The 22,297-nt window shown below is 38.1% G+C and overlaps 1 protein-coding gene across 4 annotated transcripts in view; it reads left to right on the top strand.

Moving 5' to 3' along the window:
* The window catches only part of EPSTI1 (epithelial stromal interaction 1), a 117,496-nt gene that overhangs the window by 64,088 nt on the left and 31,111 nt on the right, over positions 1 to 22,297 (top strand). For all 4 annotated transcript variants that reach the window (XM_032150789.2, XM_058437833.1, XM_058437831.1 and 1 more), the window contains 2 exons: positions 5,469 to 5,562; positions 14,276 to 14,359. In XM_032150789.2, coding sequence (XP_032006680.1) covers positions 5,469 to 5,562; positions 14,276 to 14,359 — 178 coding nt within the window. The remainder of the gene's footprint in view (positions 1 to 5,468; positions 5,563 to 14,275; positions 14,360 to 22,297) is intronic.

Raw genomic sequence — 22,297 nt, 5'->3', positions numbered from 1 at the left:
GGCTGAGGGCAGTGGCTCGTGCCTGTAATCCCAATAGTTTGGGAGGCTGAGGTGGGAGGATCACTTGAGGCCAGAAGTTTGAGATCAGCCCGGGCAGCACAGCAAGACTCCACCTCTAGAAAAGTATTAGCCAGGCATGGTGGTGTGCTCCTGTAGTCCCAACTACTTGGGAGGTTGATGTAGGAGGATCACTTGAACCCAGGAGGTCAAAGCTGCTGTCCAGCCTGGGCAACAATGTGAGACCCTGTCTCAAAAAACAAAAACAAAAAATTGCATATCTATTTATGGGAACCTATATTAGAATAAAATTCTACTTCTAGGTGTATATCTTAGAAAAGTATTTACGTATTTGCACAAGATGTATATACCAGGATGCTCACTGGAAAAAACCGTAAATATCCATCCGTAAGAATGTTAAATGTATTATATCCATATCATAAAATGCTATTCAGCTGCCAAAAGGAATAAGATATATATTTATAAATATGGAAAAATCTCAAAGATGTGGTTAGATGACAAAAATTTATTTTCAGAACAAAATATAGTATCCCACTTAAAGAAAAAAATCTGTTAGTTTAGGGTAGGAAAAGCTGTAGTTAAAAAACATAAACACCAAAATTTCAGTGACTTAAAGAACAAGAAGTTTATATCTTTTTTGTGGAATGATCCAGGGCTGATGTTTGAGTGAGGTTAGCTTTCGCCCCCTGGCATTAAAAGCTGCAGGCAAAAGTTGGCTCTACTCTCCTTTGCAAATGCCTTGCACGCTCACTTAAGGTACCATCATCAGATAGAAGGAGGAAAGAGTATTAAGAATGCTGTGAGAGGTTATTGATGTGGATCACTTCAGCCTGGCCCATACATTTACTCACATTTCATTGGCCAGAATGCAGATATATGCTCCTGTGTCACATTTAATTGCGTGGGAGCTGGGAAACGTAGTCTAACTATATATGCAGGAAGCAGAGAAACACATTTTAGAGAACAGCTGGCCTTCTCTGCCTTATCCTAATTATCCTCCCCCAAAGTAAACCACTATTCATTTGTATGTAATTTTAAATAGATACTTATCAATTAATAGAAAACAATCAGGAAACATACCTGACAATTCATGATGTTGTCCTTTGGGGAAAGGAGTCAGGTTGAGAGAGGTGTTAAGTAGAACCTTCACTTTTTTTCTTTATATTTTTATCTAATTTCTATTCTATTTTCTGACTCGTATGTATGTATTACTTTTGTAATTAAAAATTAAATCATTAAAGACCAGATAAATGAGGGGAAAGAATTCCGTAAAGTGTATGCAATAGTTTGCTTACTTTGATTAAGTACAAAGTTCTCCCAGCATTACTACTCACTTTCATGTTTTGTTTTGTAAATCTTGTTCTTGTGATTTCTTAAATGGGTTTGTGTATCCCAATAGATTTTCTCTCACTCTCTTACTTACATAGGCTCTGTGAGTGCTTATAGGTGTGTGAATGTCATTTGCTCATACCCGGTTATGTGAAACTGACTTGAGCAAAATAATACTTCTTTAGATTGACCTATAACCCATATTGCTAAGCACATGGCAGAGACTCAGGAAATATTTGTTGCCTGCATGAATGTATGCATGCATGTACGAATGATTACTTACCTAAACCTCATGGTGGCAAAGTTCAGGTTTGTGAAGCTATTGCAAAGTACGTGTAGAATGCACTATTAGATTGTACTTATACAGACAGTTCCTAAGACACACCGAGGTTTTATTTCCAAATGTGTTATATAACATGAATTATTCATAAGTCAGAGTCATGTAGACTTAAGATAATTATGCATATTGAATATCCATCTGTACTACTGTAGTAGTTCTTAACATCACCGGGGTGCTTTTAAGAAATGCAGATTCCCAGATCCCACTCCATACATGCTCAATTAGAGTCAAAGGCCTGAGTCCAGTAATTTCTAGGAAGCACCACAGATGATTCTCATGTAGCCAGCCCCACACTGGTCTTCCCACTGGCATTCTGGAAACTATTGTTCTATGAAATCTGGAATGGTATCTGCCAAGTCTTTCCCTAGTAAACACCACCATAGTCTGTGTGGGGTTTTTTTTTCCCCCTTTTTATTTGAGAAACATTTCAAACACACAGAAAATATGTGTCAACCACTAAGCTCATATTGTTAAGATATTACTTATATTTGGTTAATTAAAAAAATAAATATTACAGAGACAGCTAGCTATCCCTCCACCCTCATCCCTTCCTTCTCTGTCTTTCCCTAGCAGTAATGTGTCAATGTGCTTTAACCAAAAACTACCAGGAACATACCTGTAGTTGAACAAGTTGGGTTTATTACTCTTTGCAGCAAAGGAAAATGCATACCATAGGGAATGGTGAGTTATCTCAGTGAGAAAGTGTTAGAAAGACCCTACTATAGGATTTGTGCTTTGGTTGGGTAATTTTGGGGAGGGTCTACGGAGGCAGGGAGTTGCTCTGGATTGGGTGCCATCAGAATGTGGGGACAATTTTATGATTGGGTATCTCAATAAATCTTACCTATAGGAAGGGCCTAGAGTGACTATGAAGCTGTAATTAGTGAAGAAGTAGCGGTCATTCACTTAGAGGAGATGATGTTTGGTACTTTGTGGATTGCATGATGACCTTGTGTGAAGTGGATATTCTGTGTGACTATTTACATCCAACAGTGGAACAAGGCTTAACTTCAGTGTCGGATCAGATCAGTTTATAATAACACTGAGATTTAGACGTGAGCGTCAGATCAATTCCTGGATGCCAGGAGCTGCTCTTCTCACTTGGCAAGTGTTTCTAATTTTACTACATATAAGTGAATTCACAAAAAGCATAGACTGCTTTTTAAAATATCATTGTATCATAATTTGAAAGGCAGCCTCCTCCACTCAGGTATTTAGGAACCAAAACTGATAGAGACTCCACCACCTTCAATGCACAACTTCCAGCATTTCCTTGAGGGCTGTCTCTGTTCCAGCCAGGAGAGCAATGTATGGAGGCACATGCATGGGAATTTTCTAATAAGTTAGTACTGGACGTGGCATTCATCACTTCTCACATTCCATTGGTCAAGACTCAATCATATAGCCAACGTTAGCTACAAGGGAGGCTAGGAAATGTAGTCAAGTTGTGTGGCCAGAAGAGGAGAATGTAAATTTTCATGACCATTTAGCAGGCTGCTACAACTGCATTCTGTTGAGTCAGATTTTCCTGAAGGGACCTTTCAGGATATGCCATAGAAATCAATGTAAGGATGAGCAGGAAGGACCCTTAAAGATCCTAAGTTGGACATAAGTAAATTTTATTTCGTTCTATGGAGAATAGAGGAAGAAATCTTTTATGCTTGGATCAGAGTGACAAAGTGGAAGAGGACCACCCCTCTCCAACAGGCAGTAGAGTCACAGTAGTGATAATACCAAGAACCCCCAAGGGCAAAGTGAAAACAGTGCTAGAGTCCAGGGTTCTTAGTCCAGTTGGACTTCCCACGAGGATGTTTTCCTTCGTTTGCCCCTCAAACAGGTTCTACATCTTATTTTTGTTAAATATAACCACAGTTACCTACAGGGATCCCACTTCAGTTCAGCCAATATATGGAAATTTTATTATATACCAGGGACTAATGCTAATAGTAGAAAAATACGAGTTAGTGTAGTAACATGGGACTTCCTTTGTATAGTTGATCACTTGGCAGTAATCTGCATCCTCTGCAGGCCCCTACCTGTATTCCTCTGGCAGTCCTGTGACCCTGTCACTCTGCTTTCTATCCTGTGGCATGAGTGGGGCAGTGATAATTGGCACAAGGGCCGCAGCTAGAGGCTGGCTATGCAGACAGCTTTGTGCTTGGCGTTGGCAGGTAAGAAGTGGCAGTCAGTAAACTGAGGGGCTGCCTGTCAACTTGGTCTGAAGTTTCTTCCTTGCTTGTCACAGTGTTTCTTCTTCACTGCTTTCTCCTATGGCCTGCACTCAGCTTAGGATATTCGGAGATCTCATCCAAACTTCTGGCATCACTCTTCTTTTTATACTTTTGACTGATGACTTCATAAAGCCCCAGACGGTGGGGCAGCTTCCAGACTCTGCGACTTCATTAGTCTCCTTGTCTATTCTGGGCAAGATAAGTAATCCAAGACAAATGGAAAGGCTGCTCGTCTCAACTGCTGAATGTTTCTCAGGGTTATGTTTCTCAGGGTTCTGTATGTTGCTTCACTTTTATTTCTTCCTTCCCCAGATAAAGCTTCTGACCTTTTCAAATGCCATGTTCTACCTAAGTAATTATTTGAAGTGATGTTGGCACCTGTTTAGTTTCTAATTCCTTGTTTTCCTCCTACACTGGATGCCATTTGTTCTTACCAGATACTTTGTGTTTCCTTTGATGCCCATGTCCTAAGTACTTGATGAATCAGATCTTAGCATTGGGCTTAAAATATTAGGGGGAGGCAGAGGGCTAGCAGGAGGAGGGAGGGAGATGGGAACAGGCTGCGCAAGTCTGGTGCAATATAAGTCAGTGCTCAATGAGGTATGTGGCTGTGAATGTGCAATGAAGAGATAAAAATCCCACAAATTACATGAGAAAAGGACAAAGGGGTAGAAATTAATCAAGGGTAGGCAGAATGGGCCAGGCGCTGAGGTAAGGACTAGGAAACAATTCCAGTGTTCTATGCTTGGTATAAGTGAGAGGGGAAATTGGGGTCGTGGTTTGGGTTTTTAAGGTAAAAACAGAGAACTTCTTATTTAAACTGAGGACATTTCTAGGTCAATTTTTCAGAGCTAAAAAGAGATATTAAAAATGCAGTCTAGAATCAGCAGCACTTTTTAACTTCATGGATAAACCCTATGGAGGGTTTTTCCCCTCTCTGAAACAAAATGCAAAGGACTGTGTGTGTGTGTGTGTGTGTGTGTCTGTGTCTGTTAACAGAGGGTCCACTTTTGCTTTCAGGGTCCAAAAGAGCTCCGTGATCCATAAATGGAAAAGAGCTACTGGATTAGAGGGTCTGTGTATCCTAACAGCAGTCAAAGCCATGAGGCCGATGAGAGGGTAAAGGGCTTAATGTAAAACTGGTGTGAAGCAGGATGTTGTAGGGCATGAATGTTCCACAGCTCCACCCTGAAGTCTGAGTGTTAAGCATTAAATGTTCAGATAGGAAATTAGGGCCCCATGCTGTGGAATGTGCTCTGAGAGAGGACTTGTATTTATGTCAGTAATATAAAGTGGAAAAAATGAGGTCATAGGTTCACATTTCATAAACCTAGTTTTATATTTTTGAAATATTGTTCTTGAAGAATGCAATCTTGCAATAGCATTTTGTTTTGATTTCTGCTGCACCTTGTTCTCAACGTAACTTTCTGTTCTGCTGAGGATAATTTTAATCATCACCCAAATAAGTCTAGGTTAGTATCCAAAGGAAAAATAAAGAATTATATTCATATTTTTGTGAAGGCACTAACACCTGTTTGTGTTCCTGGTAGCAAAACTGCTGAGTTCTTGAGCAAACTGAACACAGAATCGCCAGACAGAAGTGCCTGTCAAGGTGCTGTTTGTGGCCCACAATCCTCAACATGGGTAAGTGAATTGCTATGCAGGGGGCTGCTTGGCACATTTTATAGAGGTATTTAGTGACTGAAGATTAGGGATATAGAGTGACTTGTACATCATAGAATGCTGGAACTAAAGACAGATGACCTGATCTGAAACTTTGACCTCAACTGTTGCCTGAGCTATAAAATAATGCTTGTATTATTTTATGGGCACCTGGACTAAAACAGCCTCAGAGAAGTCTTTCCTCTCACTCAGTCATTCATTCACCCACCCATCCACCCATCCATCCTTCCATCCTTCCGTCCGTCCTGCCGTCCGTCCTTCCTTCCTTCCTTCCTTCCTTCCTTCCTTCCTTCCTTCCTTCCTTCCTTCCTTCCCTCCTTCCTTCCTTCCTTCAATTCATAGGTCTATATAAGGCCTACTGAGTGCCTACAGTTTCTGTCCAATGAACCTTAGTAAAGGAGAACACCAATGGTTTTAAAGCAAACTGCTGAGCACAAAGCATATCACAATAAGAAAGCACTACTGCCTTATCAGGAAGAAGCATCTAAGTCAGACCATGTGTGTTAGATGCTTCCTGGGAAATGACACCAGAGCAGAAGCTTAAACTATAAATCAGTAAAGTGATGAGTCTTTCCAGGTATCAGAATTAATAAAGACACATAGAGCAAGAATTAAGGTATAAATGCAAGAAATAAGCATGGCTTGTGTTGCGGAAGAAGAGTTATGTAGCTGCAGTGCAGAAAAGTGAGCTAGAAGGTTATAGAAGTGAGCAGGAACCATGAGGACCCTTTCCCAATGGTGTTACCTCTGGAAATTCAGGTGGGACAGTTCATTGTGTGAGTTGTCTTGATTACTGCAGGATGCTTAGTATCCCTAGCCCCTGGGCATGAAAGGCCAGTAGCACCACCCAGACACTGAGACATCTAGAAATGCCCCCACACGGTGCTTACCAGTGAGACACGTAGAAATGCCCCGCATACTGCGTGCTCGTGGTGCTCCTGGTAGAAAACCACCGCAGAAATTTGCATGCCACCTTGGAAAACCTAAACCCCATTCTGTGAGCACTGAAGGTATTGGAAATGTTTAAACAGGGAAAGCTCAAGGTTAGATTTGTGTTTTCATTCTGGATCACATTGGTAACATTGCAAAGGAAGGCTCTAAAGAAATAGAGAAGCAGAGAGGGCCCCCAAGGCTTCTGTATCAGTCTGGGTGAAGAATGATGAAGACTTCAGCTAGGACAGCAGGGGAGAGGATGGATAAGAGAGTGCAGGTCAGAAAACTTCTTAGAAGGTGAAATCGTCAGGGCTTGGTTATTGACTTGCTAATTGGGGACAACAAAGTAAGTGTAATTAAGGATGATTCTGGGTAAGGGTTGTAGCTGAAAGAAAAGACGAATTTAAGTTTCTTAAAGTCTCAGGTTTCTCAGGGTTTGGGTAGCAAAATCAGTTGTTAAAGAACCCTCATCTTCATCTCCCCTTACTCCTTTCTCAATAGAGACCATGTTTTTAAATGTCAGGAAGATGTTATGACACTCCTTAGGAAGAGGTCATTATACTGCTACTTAGAAATCTTTAGTTGTTTCCTAATTTTTTTTTTTTCTGCTTCTAATGTGATGTTGTAAAGTCTAAATTCATCAGTGTGGGCCCTACAAGTTATATTAAAGGAAACCCATCATCTCTCTTCCCTCACTACAGGGCTCTGGGGGAAAGAGTTGAGAAGCGTAGGCAGTGGAGTTAAATCATGTGTAGATGACAGCCCTAAACACCTGTCCGGATATCCGTGTGGCTGTCAGGGAGGGAGAGGGAGAACAGGAGTTGGATAGCTGTACCAACTGGAGTTTCGCCTACCGGACTGGTCTTCCTTTCCGTTTGAGGGCTCCCTGTATCCTGTGATGTGGAACACCTGGCAGAACTGCGTGTGCTGCTCTATTGATTTTGGCTCATTTCTTCAATTTAACAAGACCATCCTGAATTTTAATATTGTCATCCAAAGCATTAGCAATGTTTCCCAGAGCTGCATTTTCTGTGGATTGATTAGTGCATTTGTCATAGGATCCTCAGAGCTATTAATAGAAAATATGGAGCGGGACTGGACCCAGAATGGCTCCTTATAAACTCCACGCAATAGCTGCTCCGATTTTGACCCCAAACTATTAATACAGTTTCAGTGTTCAATATATTTAATTGACTTTTTACCCATATTATACTCTTCTCATTCTGTCTAATCCATATGCATAGAATTCTTCTGAGAATGCTTTGCAGAAGCATTTCTAATGCTTTAGGAAAATCAAATATGTACATTGCATTTCTGTGCAGAACATTTCTTTGTAAAAAGAGGACACCTGCAGTTTACTTTAGCTATGGTCAACGTTGTAGAATGTGAACACTATGTGATTCCCATCTATATGGGGTGTGATGAGCTGGAAGAATTTATATATATTTTCTAATACTTTAATTTTACTACCTAATGTAACTTTCCTGAGAAGAGTTTTCCTCTTGTACTTTTCTCCTTTAAAAATGGATCTGCCATTGGCAGATGGGGATTTAATAAATACTAGAAAATTATGTCAATGTAAAAGATTACAAGAAAAATCCTTTAGTGGTTACAAGAAAATTCCTTTTGGCTTAGGACTTCAGACAACAGATATTTACAGGATTCACTTTTACATGTGGATTAATATAGTTCTCTGTATTGTGTGCCTAGGCAGAAGTACCAGCATCATCAGACCTTCCTCAGCGAGCATCACTGCATATTTCTAGTCAAATACGAAATGGTTTCTAGTCTCTGGTTTGCTGCCACCATTTTTTATTATTTATTTATTTATTTTTTTTAGACAAGGTCTCACTCTGTCTCCCAGGCTGGAGTGCAGTAGCGTGATTTTGGCTCACTGCAACCTCCACCTCCCAGGCTCAAGCCATCCTGCCATCTCAGCCTCCTGAGTAGCTGGGACCACAGGCATGCACCCCCATGCCCAGCTAACTTTTGTAGTTTTTGTAGAGACAGGGTTTTGCTCCATTGCGCAGCATGATCTCAAACTCCTGGGCTGAAATGATCCACCCACCTCGGCCTCCCAAAGTGCTGGGATTACAGGTGTGAGCCACTGCACCCGGCCTTATGCCCCTACTTCCTCAACAAAGAGTAACGACGTGAAAAAATCTCATCCTGGTGTTTCACTTCCCCAAATCATTCAGTGGTCCCCCATATCTTCAAGGATAAAATCAAAATGTCTTAGCTTATGCACAAAGCCCTTTCCTCTCTCTGTCCCTCCCTCCCTCCTTTAATTCTAGATTCCGTCTCTTTCTTTAGAACGGCCCCTTTCTAGTCCTCTAGGGTCTGGAGGACTGGCCTCGAGTCTAAATCTTTGCTTCTGCAAAGGGGTAAGGGGAAGCAAAGCTTTTGCAAGCAAGGTAAGGGGAAGCAAAGCTTTTGAAATCAGGAGCAAAGATTTAGATGCAGACCAATCTCAGGCCCCACTGCAGAGCTCCTGAATCAGAGCTTGCATTTAATACAATCCATGGAAGATGTGTGTGCACGTTAATGTCTGAGGGGCCAAGCTCTATAGCTCATGCCTCTCCAGCTATCCTCTCTCACACTACTGTGAGCACTCAGTGCAGGTTGGTTATTGTAATTTTTATCTATGTGTCACATGCTCATTCATTAGGAAGTCAAATAAAATACTTAATATGTGTCCCTTTGTGCCGCTTGAATCCCACTTCCACCCCAACACTTTGAATACTTAGTATTTCTCATTGCTGCTGGAACAAATTACCACAAATGTAGTGACCTAATAGAACAAAAATTTATTCTCTTAACACTTCTGGAGGTCAGCAATAAAAATGAGTTTTAAAATGCTAAAATGAGGGTATCAACAGGAATGGTTCCTTTTGAAGGTTCCAGGGGGCATCTGTCCCCTGTTCCCCCAAACCCTTGGCACATGGCTGCATTGCTCCAGTTTAGCTTCCATATCACCCAACCTTCTGCACTCTCCCTGACCTTCTTGGCCTTCCTCTTATAATGACCCTTGTAATTACAATGGACCCACCTGGACCATCCAGGCTAATCTCTCCACTTCAAGATCCTTAATTTCTGCAAAGTCCCTTTTGTCATATAAAGAAACATTCACAGATTCCAGGGATTGGGACATCTTTGCAACCCACCACCTGTTTCTTTTCTTAGTTAGCTCTGAATATCTGTTAATATGTGTTGGTATCTCTTGACTAATCAATTTTAGACCTTATTAACTCATTTCTTCCTCTCATTCTTATAATTATTCAGTAATTTGAGCTTTCCCTATTATGACTATATAAACATTTTCTCACTGCCAAGCCAGTTGGTATACTCTGGTTATATCTTCTGCACAACTCTTTAAACATGTTTTATTTTAGCGTTTCCTTAACATTTGACTGTCTTCTGACAGCTTTTGTGACTGTTCTACAAAATGCCTCTTGATGCAAATTTCTAAACAATTTTCCAACTTATGCCTGTCAGATAACTTGTCAATTTTTTTTTTTTCTGTCCCTCCTGGATCCCTCTTTCCTCCTGCTTTAACCTGTCCTGGGTGTTTGTAGGCCTGGCACACAGCTGTTGTTCTGGGACTTTCCTTTAACACAATAGTTCTCAGCCTCCTCTGCACACTGGATTCACTAGGGAGCTTTAAAAATCACGGATACCTGGGTTGCACCTCCAGAGAGCCTGCTGTATTGTGACCTGGGCTTCAAGGTTTAAAAAAGCTCCCTGGGCCATTCTAATGTGCAGCCAAGGTTGAGAATCACTATTTTAAAGTCATCTTGGGAATTGCTTTTATTGCTTTCCCATGTTGGGTTCTCTGATTTCTGGGCCTCATTTCTTCTGTTTTATTGCTTTATTTCTTTGTTTTGGTGGAGGATATTACTTAGTAGCTTCCCAAGAGAAGACACATGGAAGGTAAACATGTTCAGGTCCTTCCATGTCTGAAACTATCTTTATTCAGCTCTCATACTTTGCTTGCATTTTTATTGATGACTATTCCAAACTGGAAATATTTTTCCTCCAGAATTTTGAGGCATTGCTCTTCTAACTTTGAATACTGGTTCCTGAGAAATCCAAGGCCATGTGAATTTCAGGCTTTATATGAGGGATTTTCTCTGTTTCCCCTGAAAATACTTTAATATCATCTTTTCTTTTTCTGGCATTCTATAATGATGTGATTTAGTGTGAAAGTGTTTTTTTAATTCATTTTCCGTCTGGAAATTCATCTCTAGTTCTAGATGATTTTCTTCTGTTATCTCTGATTTATATCCTTTCATTTTCTCTTTATGGAATTTCTATTATTCAAATTGTAGACCTCCCAGATTTATCTTCTAACTTTAGAGATTTTCTCCTGTAAGTTATCTTTGACTACCTTTTTTCTATATTTTGGCATATTTTCTTGACTTTATCTTCTAAATATTTTACTGATTTGGCTTTTTTGGGGGAAAGAAGGGGAGATTAAAAAAAATTTCTCCAAACTCCTTTTTCTTTGTTACTTTAAAAATATATATATCACTTCTTACTTCTCAGAAGAAATGGTACAGGAAGCAGAAGAAAACTTCAAAGAGAGTGACTCAGAGGCTCACTGGTCAGTATGCAGGACTTTATAGAGTCATTTCATTCTCAGCCTGGCATTTGTCCACTGCTGCTGTCTTTACACATATGTGTGGTTTAGTTTATCCAGAAAATACACTTTTCACTTCCTGTTGGTGTTGGGTGAATTAGCACCTGCATTTTCAAGGCAGGAGCAGATATATGGGGGTGAAGGGCTTCTACTGAGACGGTCTAGTAATTCCTTTTTACCTGCCTATTACCCATCTGTGTTCCTCAATAGCTGGTGCATCCATTTATTGGGCCCTCATGTTGCTCTGTGGAGTGAACTGGCTCCCCATGGGTGTCCTCTAGCCCCTTCCAGCAAGTCTTCAGGTTTGCTCTTTTCCTCTCTAAGTCATTTAGTGTTTCTTTTTCTACTTTGTCTTCATAGATTTTCCTCTGTGAATACGGATCTGTTGGTTTTTGAAGATAGAGCTTGTGTGCATTTCATTTTCTGCTTTGTTTAGGGTAATTTTGGGGAGAATGGAACAGGAACATCTTTACTCCACCATCTTGAAAGGAGAACTTAATGCTTGTCATGGGTCGAGACTCACACTTCTCAAAATTTATGTGGAAGCCATAACCCCTAGCACCTCAGAATATGACCTTATTCAGAGGTAGCGTCTTTACAGAGGAAATAAGTTAAAATGAGGCTCCTAGAGTGGGTTCAAATTCATTATGAAAGGTGTCTTTATAAAAAGGGGAAATCAGGACAGAGAAGCACGCATACAAGGGAGATGATATGAAGAGATGCATGATGAAGGTGGAGTCTGCAGGCCAAATAGAGAAGCCTGGAACAGATATTTCTCACGTAGTCCTCAGGAGGAACCAACCCTGAAGATACCTTGATTTTGGACTTCTAGCCTCCAGAACTATAAGATAGTACATTTCTGTTCTTTAAGCCACCAGTATCGTAATACTTTGTTATGGAAGCCCTAGCAGACTCATGCACTGCTATTTCCCATTTGCTCATGTGACGCTCTTCTTCCTGCATAGTCTGATTCCTACTCACTCTTTGAAATGTAACTTAGTCTTACTTGATTTGGAAAGTGTCCTCAATCTAGTTTAATTAAGTATCCTTCTTTTTGGCTTCCTCTATCATAACACCTATCACGCTGTACTGTAACCATTAGTCTTCTGGTTTGACTTTCACACTAAGCTATAACCGCTTGAGGTCTGGAATCATGTCCTGACACAGTGCTTGCACAGAGGAGGCTTAAAGACTGTTCATAGAATGAGTACATTATAAGCATAGCTTTTGGGGAGGATAAATAAAAGTGTATTTTGGTTGAATGACAAAATATAGTGTTGATATTGTATTAAATGAATATTTCAATGTTAGAAAAAATATGTGAATACAGTGACTTAGAAATTTCTGGTGTTTAGAGCTAAGAAAAATAGTGATCAATTTATTCCCTTCTATTAGTTTCGAACAGAAACTTCCTGTCCTTCCTAGGGATCACAGCTGGGTAAGCAAGCATTAGGACTGCAAGTAACTGAACTTTTCGTAAGTTCGGATGCCATGTGACTTCCCAGTTTCTGTGGACCTTTATAAGGCACCTTATTTAATAATAAGGTATTTAATAACCTTATTTTTTTAAATAAGTCAAAAACTAAGACGTGTATTCTAATAAAAGAACAACAAAATGACAAGTTTAAAGGGAGGCTATTCAAACAGAATTTAGATACCTCATTCAAGTTGTAATTTTGCTTTAACTAAATATTTTGTTCTACCTTTTAATATCTTGAGTAGAAGCTGTCTTCTTTCCTTTCTTCTTCTCTCCTTTCCTTCCTTCCCGTCCTCTCTTCCCACCCCACTTCCCTCCCTCCCTTCCTTACTAGGTCTTATGTGGAATATTTGTGATAAAGACTAGCCTTCTCTAATATAAAAAGAAGGGGTTGTCAGAGATAAAAAGAAGGGGTTGTCAGAGAATCACTTTTCCCCTTCTATGTCTTAGCACAGTCCCCTTGAGTTTAGGGTGCAAATTAGAGAAAGTCATAGGATGTATGTTTACCTGCCCAATGAAGCAGGGTTTGGATAAACCAGGGATTTCTGAACACAGGAAGCTCCAGTTTTCGAAATGGCACTGCCATAGATGATACCATTTTGAAAGCTTCTCTCTTTTTCTGGGAAGTGGTTCTTATTATTTGATGGTATATGGGTTTTTATAGTGACAGAAATGGGAGGATGAACTAAGAAGTGCTTGAGAAAAGTTATATTAAGTTCATGTGGGCTGGAAAAAGGGGGAACCAGCCTACCTGAACTTGATGGATTATTAGTCCTGAGAACTAGGTCTGAAATATGTAACCAGCTGCCACGATGCTGCTGGTAGTCTTTTATGAGATCCACGTAGTTTCCCAAGCATTATTAGCTCTTTGCCTTACAGAAGCTGGGGCTGCAAATCAACGCGAAGGAGAGAAAGCATATGACAAATAAACAGAACACTTGAAATGCTATAAATGTCAGAACACATGGTCACTATGCCAGGGTGTGGAACTCTGGTGTGGTGAGTCAGAGACACTGAAGGGCATTCTCCTGCATGTGCTGGCTTTCCAAAGGCTTTGTTGTCATGTGTTCCTGAACAGGCTTTCTTTTCCTTTTCAGAGGTAGAAATAAGCTTCATCCAGATTAGGGATGCAAGCACTTAGAAAATATGCATCCTTGAAATTATATGGTATCAACCACTAGTTAACAAGCTGCTTAATCAGATATCATTAATGAGCAGTAGACATGCCTGTTCTTCTAAAGACAGTGCCACTATTGGTTGTCTTTAATATTGACTGATCAGCTAGTTGGAATATTCTTGAAAATTCCTAAACTTTCCACTAGAAGGAATAAACTGTGTTGATTATCTCTGAGGGGATATTTTTAAAGCTTAATTAAACATTTAGATCATCCTTTCAAATGTGCAGGATGATTGTGCTTACACTAGTTTTCTTTTTATATATCCCAAGGGACATCTTCAGACATACGCGTAAATCACTCAATAACAAAGTGTGTATGGAGAGTTTACTATATGCTCAGTACCGTGGTTGAGTTATTAGCACCAGGCCCGTAGTAGGCAGCTTGGTGAACTGTGACAATACTTTATCCTATCAAGTATTTTTTTTTTTTCTCTCTGTACCTTTACAGGCCAGAAGCTGGGCTTACAGAGATTCTCTAAAGGCAGAAGAAAACAGAAAATTGCAAAAGATGAAGGATGAACAACATCAAAAGGTACTTACAAGCCCCTACTAGATACTGCTAACTGTTTATTTGAGGTACTAGATAATTTTGAAGAATTTCTGAACAGAAATATTTAGACACATGAAAATCCTGAAAACAAGAATACAAGCATTGAAAATAAAAGGTGAGTTTCTGGATGTGTTTTAAGAGTGTGGTGATGGCTCCTTCTGGTCAAAACTTTCATGGTACCTGGCCTCGTGGAGGCACAGTGGATCTGCCATAGTTGGTGCCAGTAGGTCACCAAGAAGATGATAGAGCACTGGTGAACTTCTCATCTGCAAAACAAAACACCACCACCATCACTGCTATTTTTAAACCAAAGATATATGAAATTAGAGATGGTATCCAGAGAATATGATAATGCATAAGAAAGTAGGCATGCAAAGTTATGAAACGGGCATAAATATTCACTAAAAATGGTTATACACATACAGTGAAACCAAGTTACACTACACGGGTATAAAAATATGTGAGGCATTCCATATGTTTTGAGCAATGGAAATCAGTGAAATGAATGCAGAGTCTTCTAAGAAAAGTGCTTAAAGAATAATCTTCATTACAATGTGAAATTTCTGGTATGGTAACTGAAAATAGTCAGTGGCATACTCGATGGTCATAACTGCTTTTAATAGGCCAGAAGCTCCTCAGCATGGAATGAGAATGATGAGAAAGACCCATGGTTAGCTCCAAAGTGCCACTTTATTTCAGATCCTTTAAACGAGAAAAAAAGGGAGTGGGGTGGGGCTCCAGGTAACTAAATGATTTATCTTTCTCATCATTCTTATTTTCCACCTTTTCCTCTTGCCATGCTAGTGGTTGACAAATCCTGTCACTATTTCTTACAGAACATGTCTCAAATCTGTATCTTCAGTTCTATAATTAACTAGAATTCTAACTCCCATTTTGATTTCCTTGATTTGGTTTAATTTATTTTTTCTTTGTCTTTCCCCAACTGGAAAATTTATTACAACAATTGTGTGTAAGAATTCCATTGAAAAATGAACTACTTGTATTAATTTGTGTTGCTGTAATTTGACCCTTTTGAGTGCTATCTTCTTCCCAACAGTGTGGAACCGCTTTCTCATTCATAGTTTCACCCAGCATATGGTATAAATGTGTCACTAGGCTGTTTTGTGCACCATAGGTCGTCATTAAATCATTGAAAGAAATCATGCGAGTTGTAAATTTACTTATTTAGCTCCTGTGTAAGCAAAGACGAACCATGAAACATTTTTATCCCTTAGTGTTTTTTTTTTTTTTAAATAAATATCTTCTTGTCTTGGCAAGATCCCAATCTTGAAATCTACAATCAAATAGGCAATGTTATGGTAAGATTCTAGTAGTTAACAAGTAGAAGCTAAATCTGGTACATATTCATGTTGTACTTTTAATGATGTCTGCTAAATGACATAAAAGTGCTCATCTGCTTCTATGAGCTTTTAACTTAAAATTATGAGGTACTTAGCATACTAAGATGAATGTTGCAAAGTCAGTTGTAGATATGATTTATTTTTAAATAACTTCTAGTGGATTTTAAATAGTGTTTTTAAAAGTTTGGTATATATATTTGGAACATTAAAAACTATTAAAAGTAGAACATTTGACAAAGAGAATGCTTAACAAATTAGAATACTAGATCTGGGATTTAATTTTCAGGTTGAGTAGTTATTTTAAATAGTGAAAATTAAACTTTTTATTTCTTAATCTTGTTTTTATTCTAGACTTAGATAAATATTGATATATACATATTTTCTGGTTACTGATTGAACATATTTTTATTATGTATCCTTTTACATAAATTATTTCCTTTTACTTACTGTAGCTTTCAGTAAAATGAATAGCTTTAATATACAAATAATTCCATCCTTAGAGATTTCAGTAACAGTAGACTACACAAGGATATTTATCCATCTATTCTACCTTACTTTTGCTTCTCTCTTTTTTTGCCTGACGTGTTGTTGTTGGGAAACATTCATTAAAGGCATTTCTCTTTTTTTGAGACTGGGTCTCACTCTGTCACTCATACTGGAGTGCAGTGGCATGATCTCAGTTCATCACAACCTCCGCCTCCCAGGCTCAAGCGATTCTCCTGACTCAGCCTACCAAGTAGCTGCGATTACAGGTGCACGCCACTATCACCCAGCTAATTTTTGTATTTTTAGTAGAGACAGGGTTTCACCATGTTGGCTAGGCTGGTCTCGAACTCCTGACTTCAAATGATCTACCCACCTTGGCCTCCCAAAGTGCTGGGATTACAGGCGTGAGCCACTGCACCTGGCCGAAGGCATTTCTTTATTTGTAGAACCTTTCATTCCTTATCACTTGAATGATTTACCTTAAGAAAACAGGAGGATCATTTTTACTGTAAAAAGATACAAAACACAATACATTTTTATCATTGCATCCATTTATGTGTGTGTTTATTCCATTCATTCAACAAGTATTTATTGGATACCTACTACGGAATAATTCTTAGGTAAATAATCTAGGTTAAGTTTAGGTGACAGCACATAAGTTTTGTTCTATGTGTCTCTCTGACTTTCACATTTTTAATTACTCTTGGCTCTGGGGACAAAAGGAGCCTCCTCAAGTTTAAACTCTAAATATTTTACATGTGATTCACTTCCTTCTTCTAGAAATTTATTTGTAATTCCTCTTTTTTCTATATCTTCAATATATTCTTCTCCATTGGATACTTCTTTTTTTTTGTCAGAAATATGCCACGGTTGGTGCCAGTAGGTCATGAAGAAGATGATAGAGCACACATGAACTTCTCATCTCATCTTACCATTCTAAAATAAACCAGCTAACCCCTTCCTTGATTTTGCTATCCTCAGAGATATTACCTTTTCTGCTTCTAGCAAATTTAAAAAAAGACAAAGGTAATTTTACTGTAACCACTTCTTTATTACCCACTTCATCCTTAATTCCTTATGATCTGGTTTATATTCACAAATGCTGTTACTGAAATTGCCTCCTAAATGTAAAATCCCTTTTGAACATACAGTTTAGTGGTTTTTTTTTTTTTAATTCCCATCTTCTCCCTGAACTCTGTAACACTAACACCACTTTAAAGCTTTCCTTTTCTGGCTTTTATTTTTTTTTTTTAAACTGTATTATTCTGGTTGATCTGTCTCAGAGTAATCTCTCCCAGCACTCGTTCATTCATTCTCTTGGCAAACATGTATTGAGTTCCTATTATATACTGAGCCTTGTGCAAGTTGCTGAAGCTATAATTAAGATCAGGATAGACAAGATTCCAGCTCTCCTAAAGTTTACATTTTAAGGGAGGAGTAAACAATTAAAAGGAGACATAGAAATACAATACTATACTTTTAAATGTTATAGTGATTCATCACCTGGTAGTAATTTGTAGTAACTAATTGTATTAGTTATCTCATTACTATAAGTAACTATCTGAGACTGGGTAATTTATAAAGAAAAGAGGTTTAATTGGCTCACAGTTCTGCAGGCTATACAGAAAACATGGCTGGGGAGGCCTCAGGAAACTTAGAATCATGGTAGAAGCCGAAGGGGAAGCAAGCACATCTTCACATGGCCAGCAAGAGAGAGAGCAAAGGGGGCTGTGCTATATACTTTTAAACAACCAGATTTCCTGAGAACTCACTGTCATGAGAACAGCAGGGAGGAAATCCGCCTCTGTGATCTAATCACCTCGCACCAGGTCCCTTCCCCAAGATTGGGGATTACAATTCAACATGAGATTTGGCTGGGGACCCAGAGCCAAACCATAATACTAATGCTTCAAGGAAATAAATTATGCGTTGTGATAATTTCAGAGTGATACATCAAATATTGTTGATTGCCTGCTTCTGTACAGCTCTGATTTTTCTTCAAGTATCCATCCTACTTTGCGTGAATTGTGTTTCAGAAAAGGCAGGTGCTACCCCAGCTCCAGGGATTTATTCCCAAAGTGGTCTAACTCTTCATGAGAATTCCATTCTCCTTGACTGTGATTGGTTTCTCTGTGGACATGTGATACAGTTTTGACCAATGAGACCAAGGGGAGCCTACCTTTTAGGATAGATTTTATCAGTATGAAGTATACTGCTTTTTGTATTTAATGATTTGTCAGCTTGATTTCTTTTTTGACTATCTTGTCTGATTCTAATAATTCCTCTACCAGTTTTTTTTTAGTTAGTATTTACATGACATTTTTTTAACCACTTAATTTTAACATCTCTGTGTCATGGTTTAAAGTGATTTTGAGTGGAAAGAAATGTCTAGTTTTCCTTTTACCTAGTTTCAGAATCTCTTAATGGGTAGATTTGTTGTGTTCTCATTTATTATGATTAGTAGCATATTTGCATGTATTTGTATTCTTACTGCATGATTTACTTTTTATTAGTTTTTTTTACTGACACTGAATTTTCTGTTTTATTTATTTACTATTTTTTTCTTCTCTCCACTCCCCCTTCCTGTACTATAAGAAATTTCACAGTGTTTCTATTTTTGTTTCTAATCTTGCATAGCCTTTGGTTGTCTCTTTTAATCTGAAAATACATGTCTCTCTTCAGTTTTCCTTTTTTCTTCCTAGTTTTCTTTTATGTCTCTTTACCCATATTGTCTTTGCTCTCCATTTCTGGGACATCTATCAAATGGACTTTGGACATTTCAGATCTGTTCTGTATATACCTTCATTGTTTTCTTATACTTCTTATCCCTTTGGCCTTTTTTTTTTTTTTTTTAATTGGATTCTGGACGAAAGCTTTAGCTAGATCATCCTGCTCACTAAATTTTTTCTTGACTTTTCATTCTGCTTATTTGGCACATATTGAGTATGTTTATTTACCAAGATTGCTGATTTGGTAAGTAGCAGTGTTCTGCTTTGTAAGTGCAATATTCTTTCTCAACTCATCTTATTTAATGTTTGTATATTTGTAACTATACAAACATAAGTTTTCTATTTATCATATTAACTTTTTTTCTTTCCATTCTAATCTTTATCTCCCATGGAATTCTTTCTCAAATGTTTGATTATTCTTATCTCCTTATATGTATTTGGATACGCTGCTGAAAGAGGTATGTAGCAGCTTGTCTTCTGTGTGGAGTAGACTCGTGTTCAGTAGGTACTTGGGACGTTGCCCTGTTTCCCTGAGCCCAGCCATGCCTCTCTCATTCACTTCTTACCTTATGGGCCATGATAGTGCTGCCTACTATGTAGTGTAAGTGTGGGAGGGAAAGGAACCCACCACCAAGCTGCTCTCAGTGCAGTTTTCTAACTGATCATCTTAATGACTGTCCCAGTATTCCCTCCTGGAGCTCCTTCAGAAGCAGGTGGACTTAGCTCCAATTTACCCTGCAGATTGGTTTTCCCTGGTAATGTAATCTGTCTCCTTTCTTTCAGAAACTTCTTAAAATATCTGATAAGCTGATTGCATTTATTGATTGTGCATGGTTATTGGTTTTACAGTCATTTAGAAAGTCATTGATTTTATAGTCAAAATATATATAAGAATCAGTAAAATACTGAAAGTCAGAAAATACTCAAACTATTGGGTGACAGGGAAAATTATTATTGTAGAACACATACAAAATTGTAGTGAGAGCCTTTTATAGGGAATTCATGTAAAGCTGTACTCAAAGAAAATTACATTTTAATCCATTCAATACTAAAAATACAAAATAAATGAATTAAGCATCTGATCTAAGAATTTAGAACAAAAACAATAAATGACCCTGAAGAAAGTAATTAAGATAAGAACAGAAATTAATAATAAAACTCTAAGAAACAGCCGTTATAAAAATCCAACAGCTTGTTCTTTGATAAGGTCAACAAATGAACACATCTTTGGTAAGTAATCAAGAAGAGATTAGTAAAAATGCAAATACATGGCATTAGAAATGAGGGACTAGAATCATAGATTTGGAAAAGATTAAAATTATGTTACTATAAACAATGCTATGCTAATAAATTAAAAATTTGGATTAAGTGAATGATTTTCTAGGAAAATATATAACTCTAATGACTCACATAATTAAAATTCATAAAGACCAATCAAAATGCAAGTGATTTCTGAAGTTTTCTGAGAATTACTTCCCCCAGGAGGCTGAACTTGGATAATTTTAGAAGCAAGTTCCTTCAAATTTTCAAGGAACAGTTTTTTTTTTCCCTATGCTTTACAAATTATCTCAGAGTAAGAAAGAAGACGAAACATTTTAGAAGTTTATTTCACTATCCCCATGATGTCACAATCTGATAAAGGAAGCATGTGCACACTCACGCACGTGCGCGCGCACACACGCACACACTCTCTCTCCCTCTCTCCCTCCCTCTGTCTCTCACAGATAGACCAATCTTATAAAGACAGAGATTAACATCTGAAGGAAAATTCTAGCTAATGAAATTTTTCTCTTAATAGCAATTTACCAAGGCAAAGTAGAGTTTATTCCAGGAATGCAAAGATAAGTAGCTATATATTAAAACTTTTTATATCTTATCACTGCAATAGGATAGGTCATGTGACAAGAATATTCGGCTATCTCTTTAGTTACACAAAAACACATTGATAAATTTTAATCTTCACTATCAATTAAAAAACACTTCAGTGAACTAAAAATAATATTTTCTTAACATACGTATAGTCTTCTAAACCAATAACCAACATTATATTCAGTGGTGAAATACTAAAACTATGAACAACATAAAGATGTTTGCAACCCCTACCAAACTGGTTGTTACCCAGTATTATTCGGGGAATTCCAACCTCGTGCTACTCAAAGTTATTTGATAGAAAACTTATTTTTTTAACTAAAAAAAAATTCCCTGTTTTAACTGAATGGAACAAGTTTTGGATATTTTTTAACCAACTTGATAAAACTAAAAATAAAAGAGCTTTTCTAATTATTGGAACTAGGTCGTTATTTATGGATGGGAGCAATTTGCCTGTGCAAACTAAGAGAATCAACTGAAAAATAATGAGAACAAATGGCGTTTAGTAAGAGAGTTGGACCAGGCGTGGTGGCTCACTTCTGTAATCCCAGCACTTTGGGAGGCCGAGGCAGGAGGATCACCTGAGGTCAGGAGTTCAAGACCAGCCTGGCCAACATGGTGAAACCCCATCTACTAAAAATTAGCCAGGCATGGTGGTGGGCACCTGTAATTCTTGTTACTCGGGAGGCTGAGGCATGCAAATCACTTGAACCCAGGAGCGGAGGTTGCAGTAAGCCAAGATTGCACCATTGCACCCTACCCTGGGCAACAAGAGCGAAACTCTGTCTCAAAAAAAACAAACAAAACAAACAAACACACACAAAAAGAGTTGGTTACAAAATATATACAAGAATCAACAACTTTCTCAAATACAAGCAAAAATTAATTAGAAAATACATTAAGGGACAAAAAGATCTAATCAAAAAGCAGTTATATAAATAGTTGTTCAACAGCTAAAAAAAATTTAAAACTTTCCTGGAATCCACAAAAGTCCAATTTTAACTGACAGAAAACATTATTTGTATTTATAATGTTCAACATGATATTTTGAAGTATATAAACATTGTGAAATGGCTAAGTCTAGCTAATTAACAAATGCATTACCTCACAGTTACCATTTTTGTGGTGAGAACACTTAACATTCTTTGCATTTTCAAGAATATAATAAGTGATCATTATTTATTGTCATTAATTACAACTATTGTCATTAACCTTGCTGTACAATAGATCTCTTGAATTTATTCCCTATATCTAACTGTAATTACATATCTTTTGACCAATATCTCCCTGTACCTCACCATTTCCTCCTAACCACCCCAGCCTCCGGTAACCACGATTCTACTCTATTTCTATGAGATCAGCTTTTTAAAGTCCATATATAAATGAAATCATGTGCTATTTTTCTGTGCCTGGCTTATTTCATTTAACATAATGTCCTCCAGGTTCATCCATGTTGTTGCAAGTGACAAGATTTC

The sequence above is a fragment of the Hylobates moloch genome, unplaced genomic scaffold (assembly GCF_009828535.3).
Source record: "Hylobates moloch isolate HMO894 unplaced genomic scaffold, HMol_V3 SCAFFOLD_4, whole genome shotgun sequence".
NCBI classification, from domain to species: domain Eukaryota; kingdom Metazoa; phylum Chordata; class Mammalia; order Primates; family Hylobatidae; genus Hylobates; species Hylobates moloch.
The sequence above is the reverse complement of the archived record's forward strand: the minus strand, read 5'-3'. Positions and strand labels throughout refer to the sequence as shown.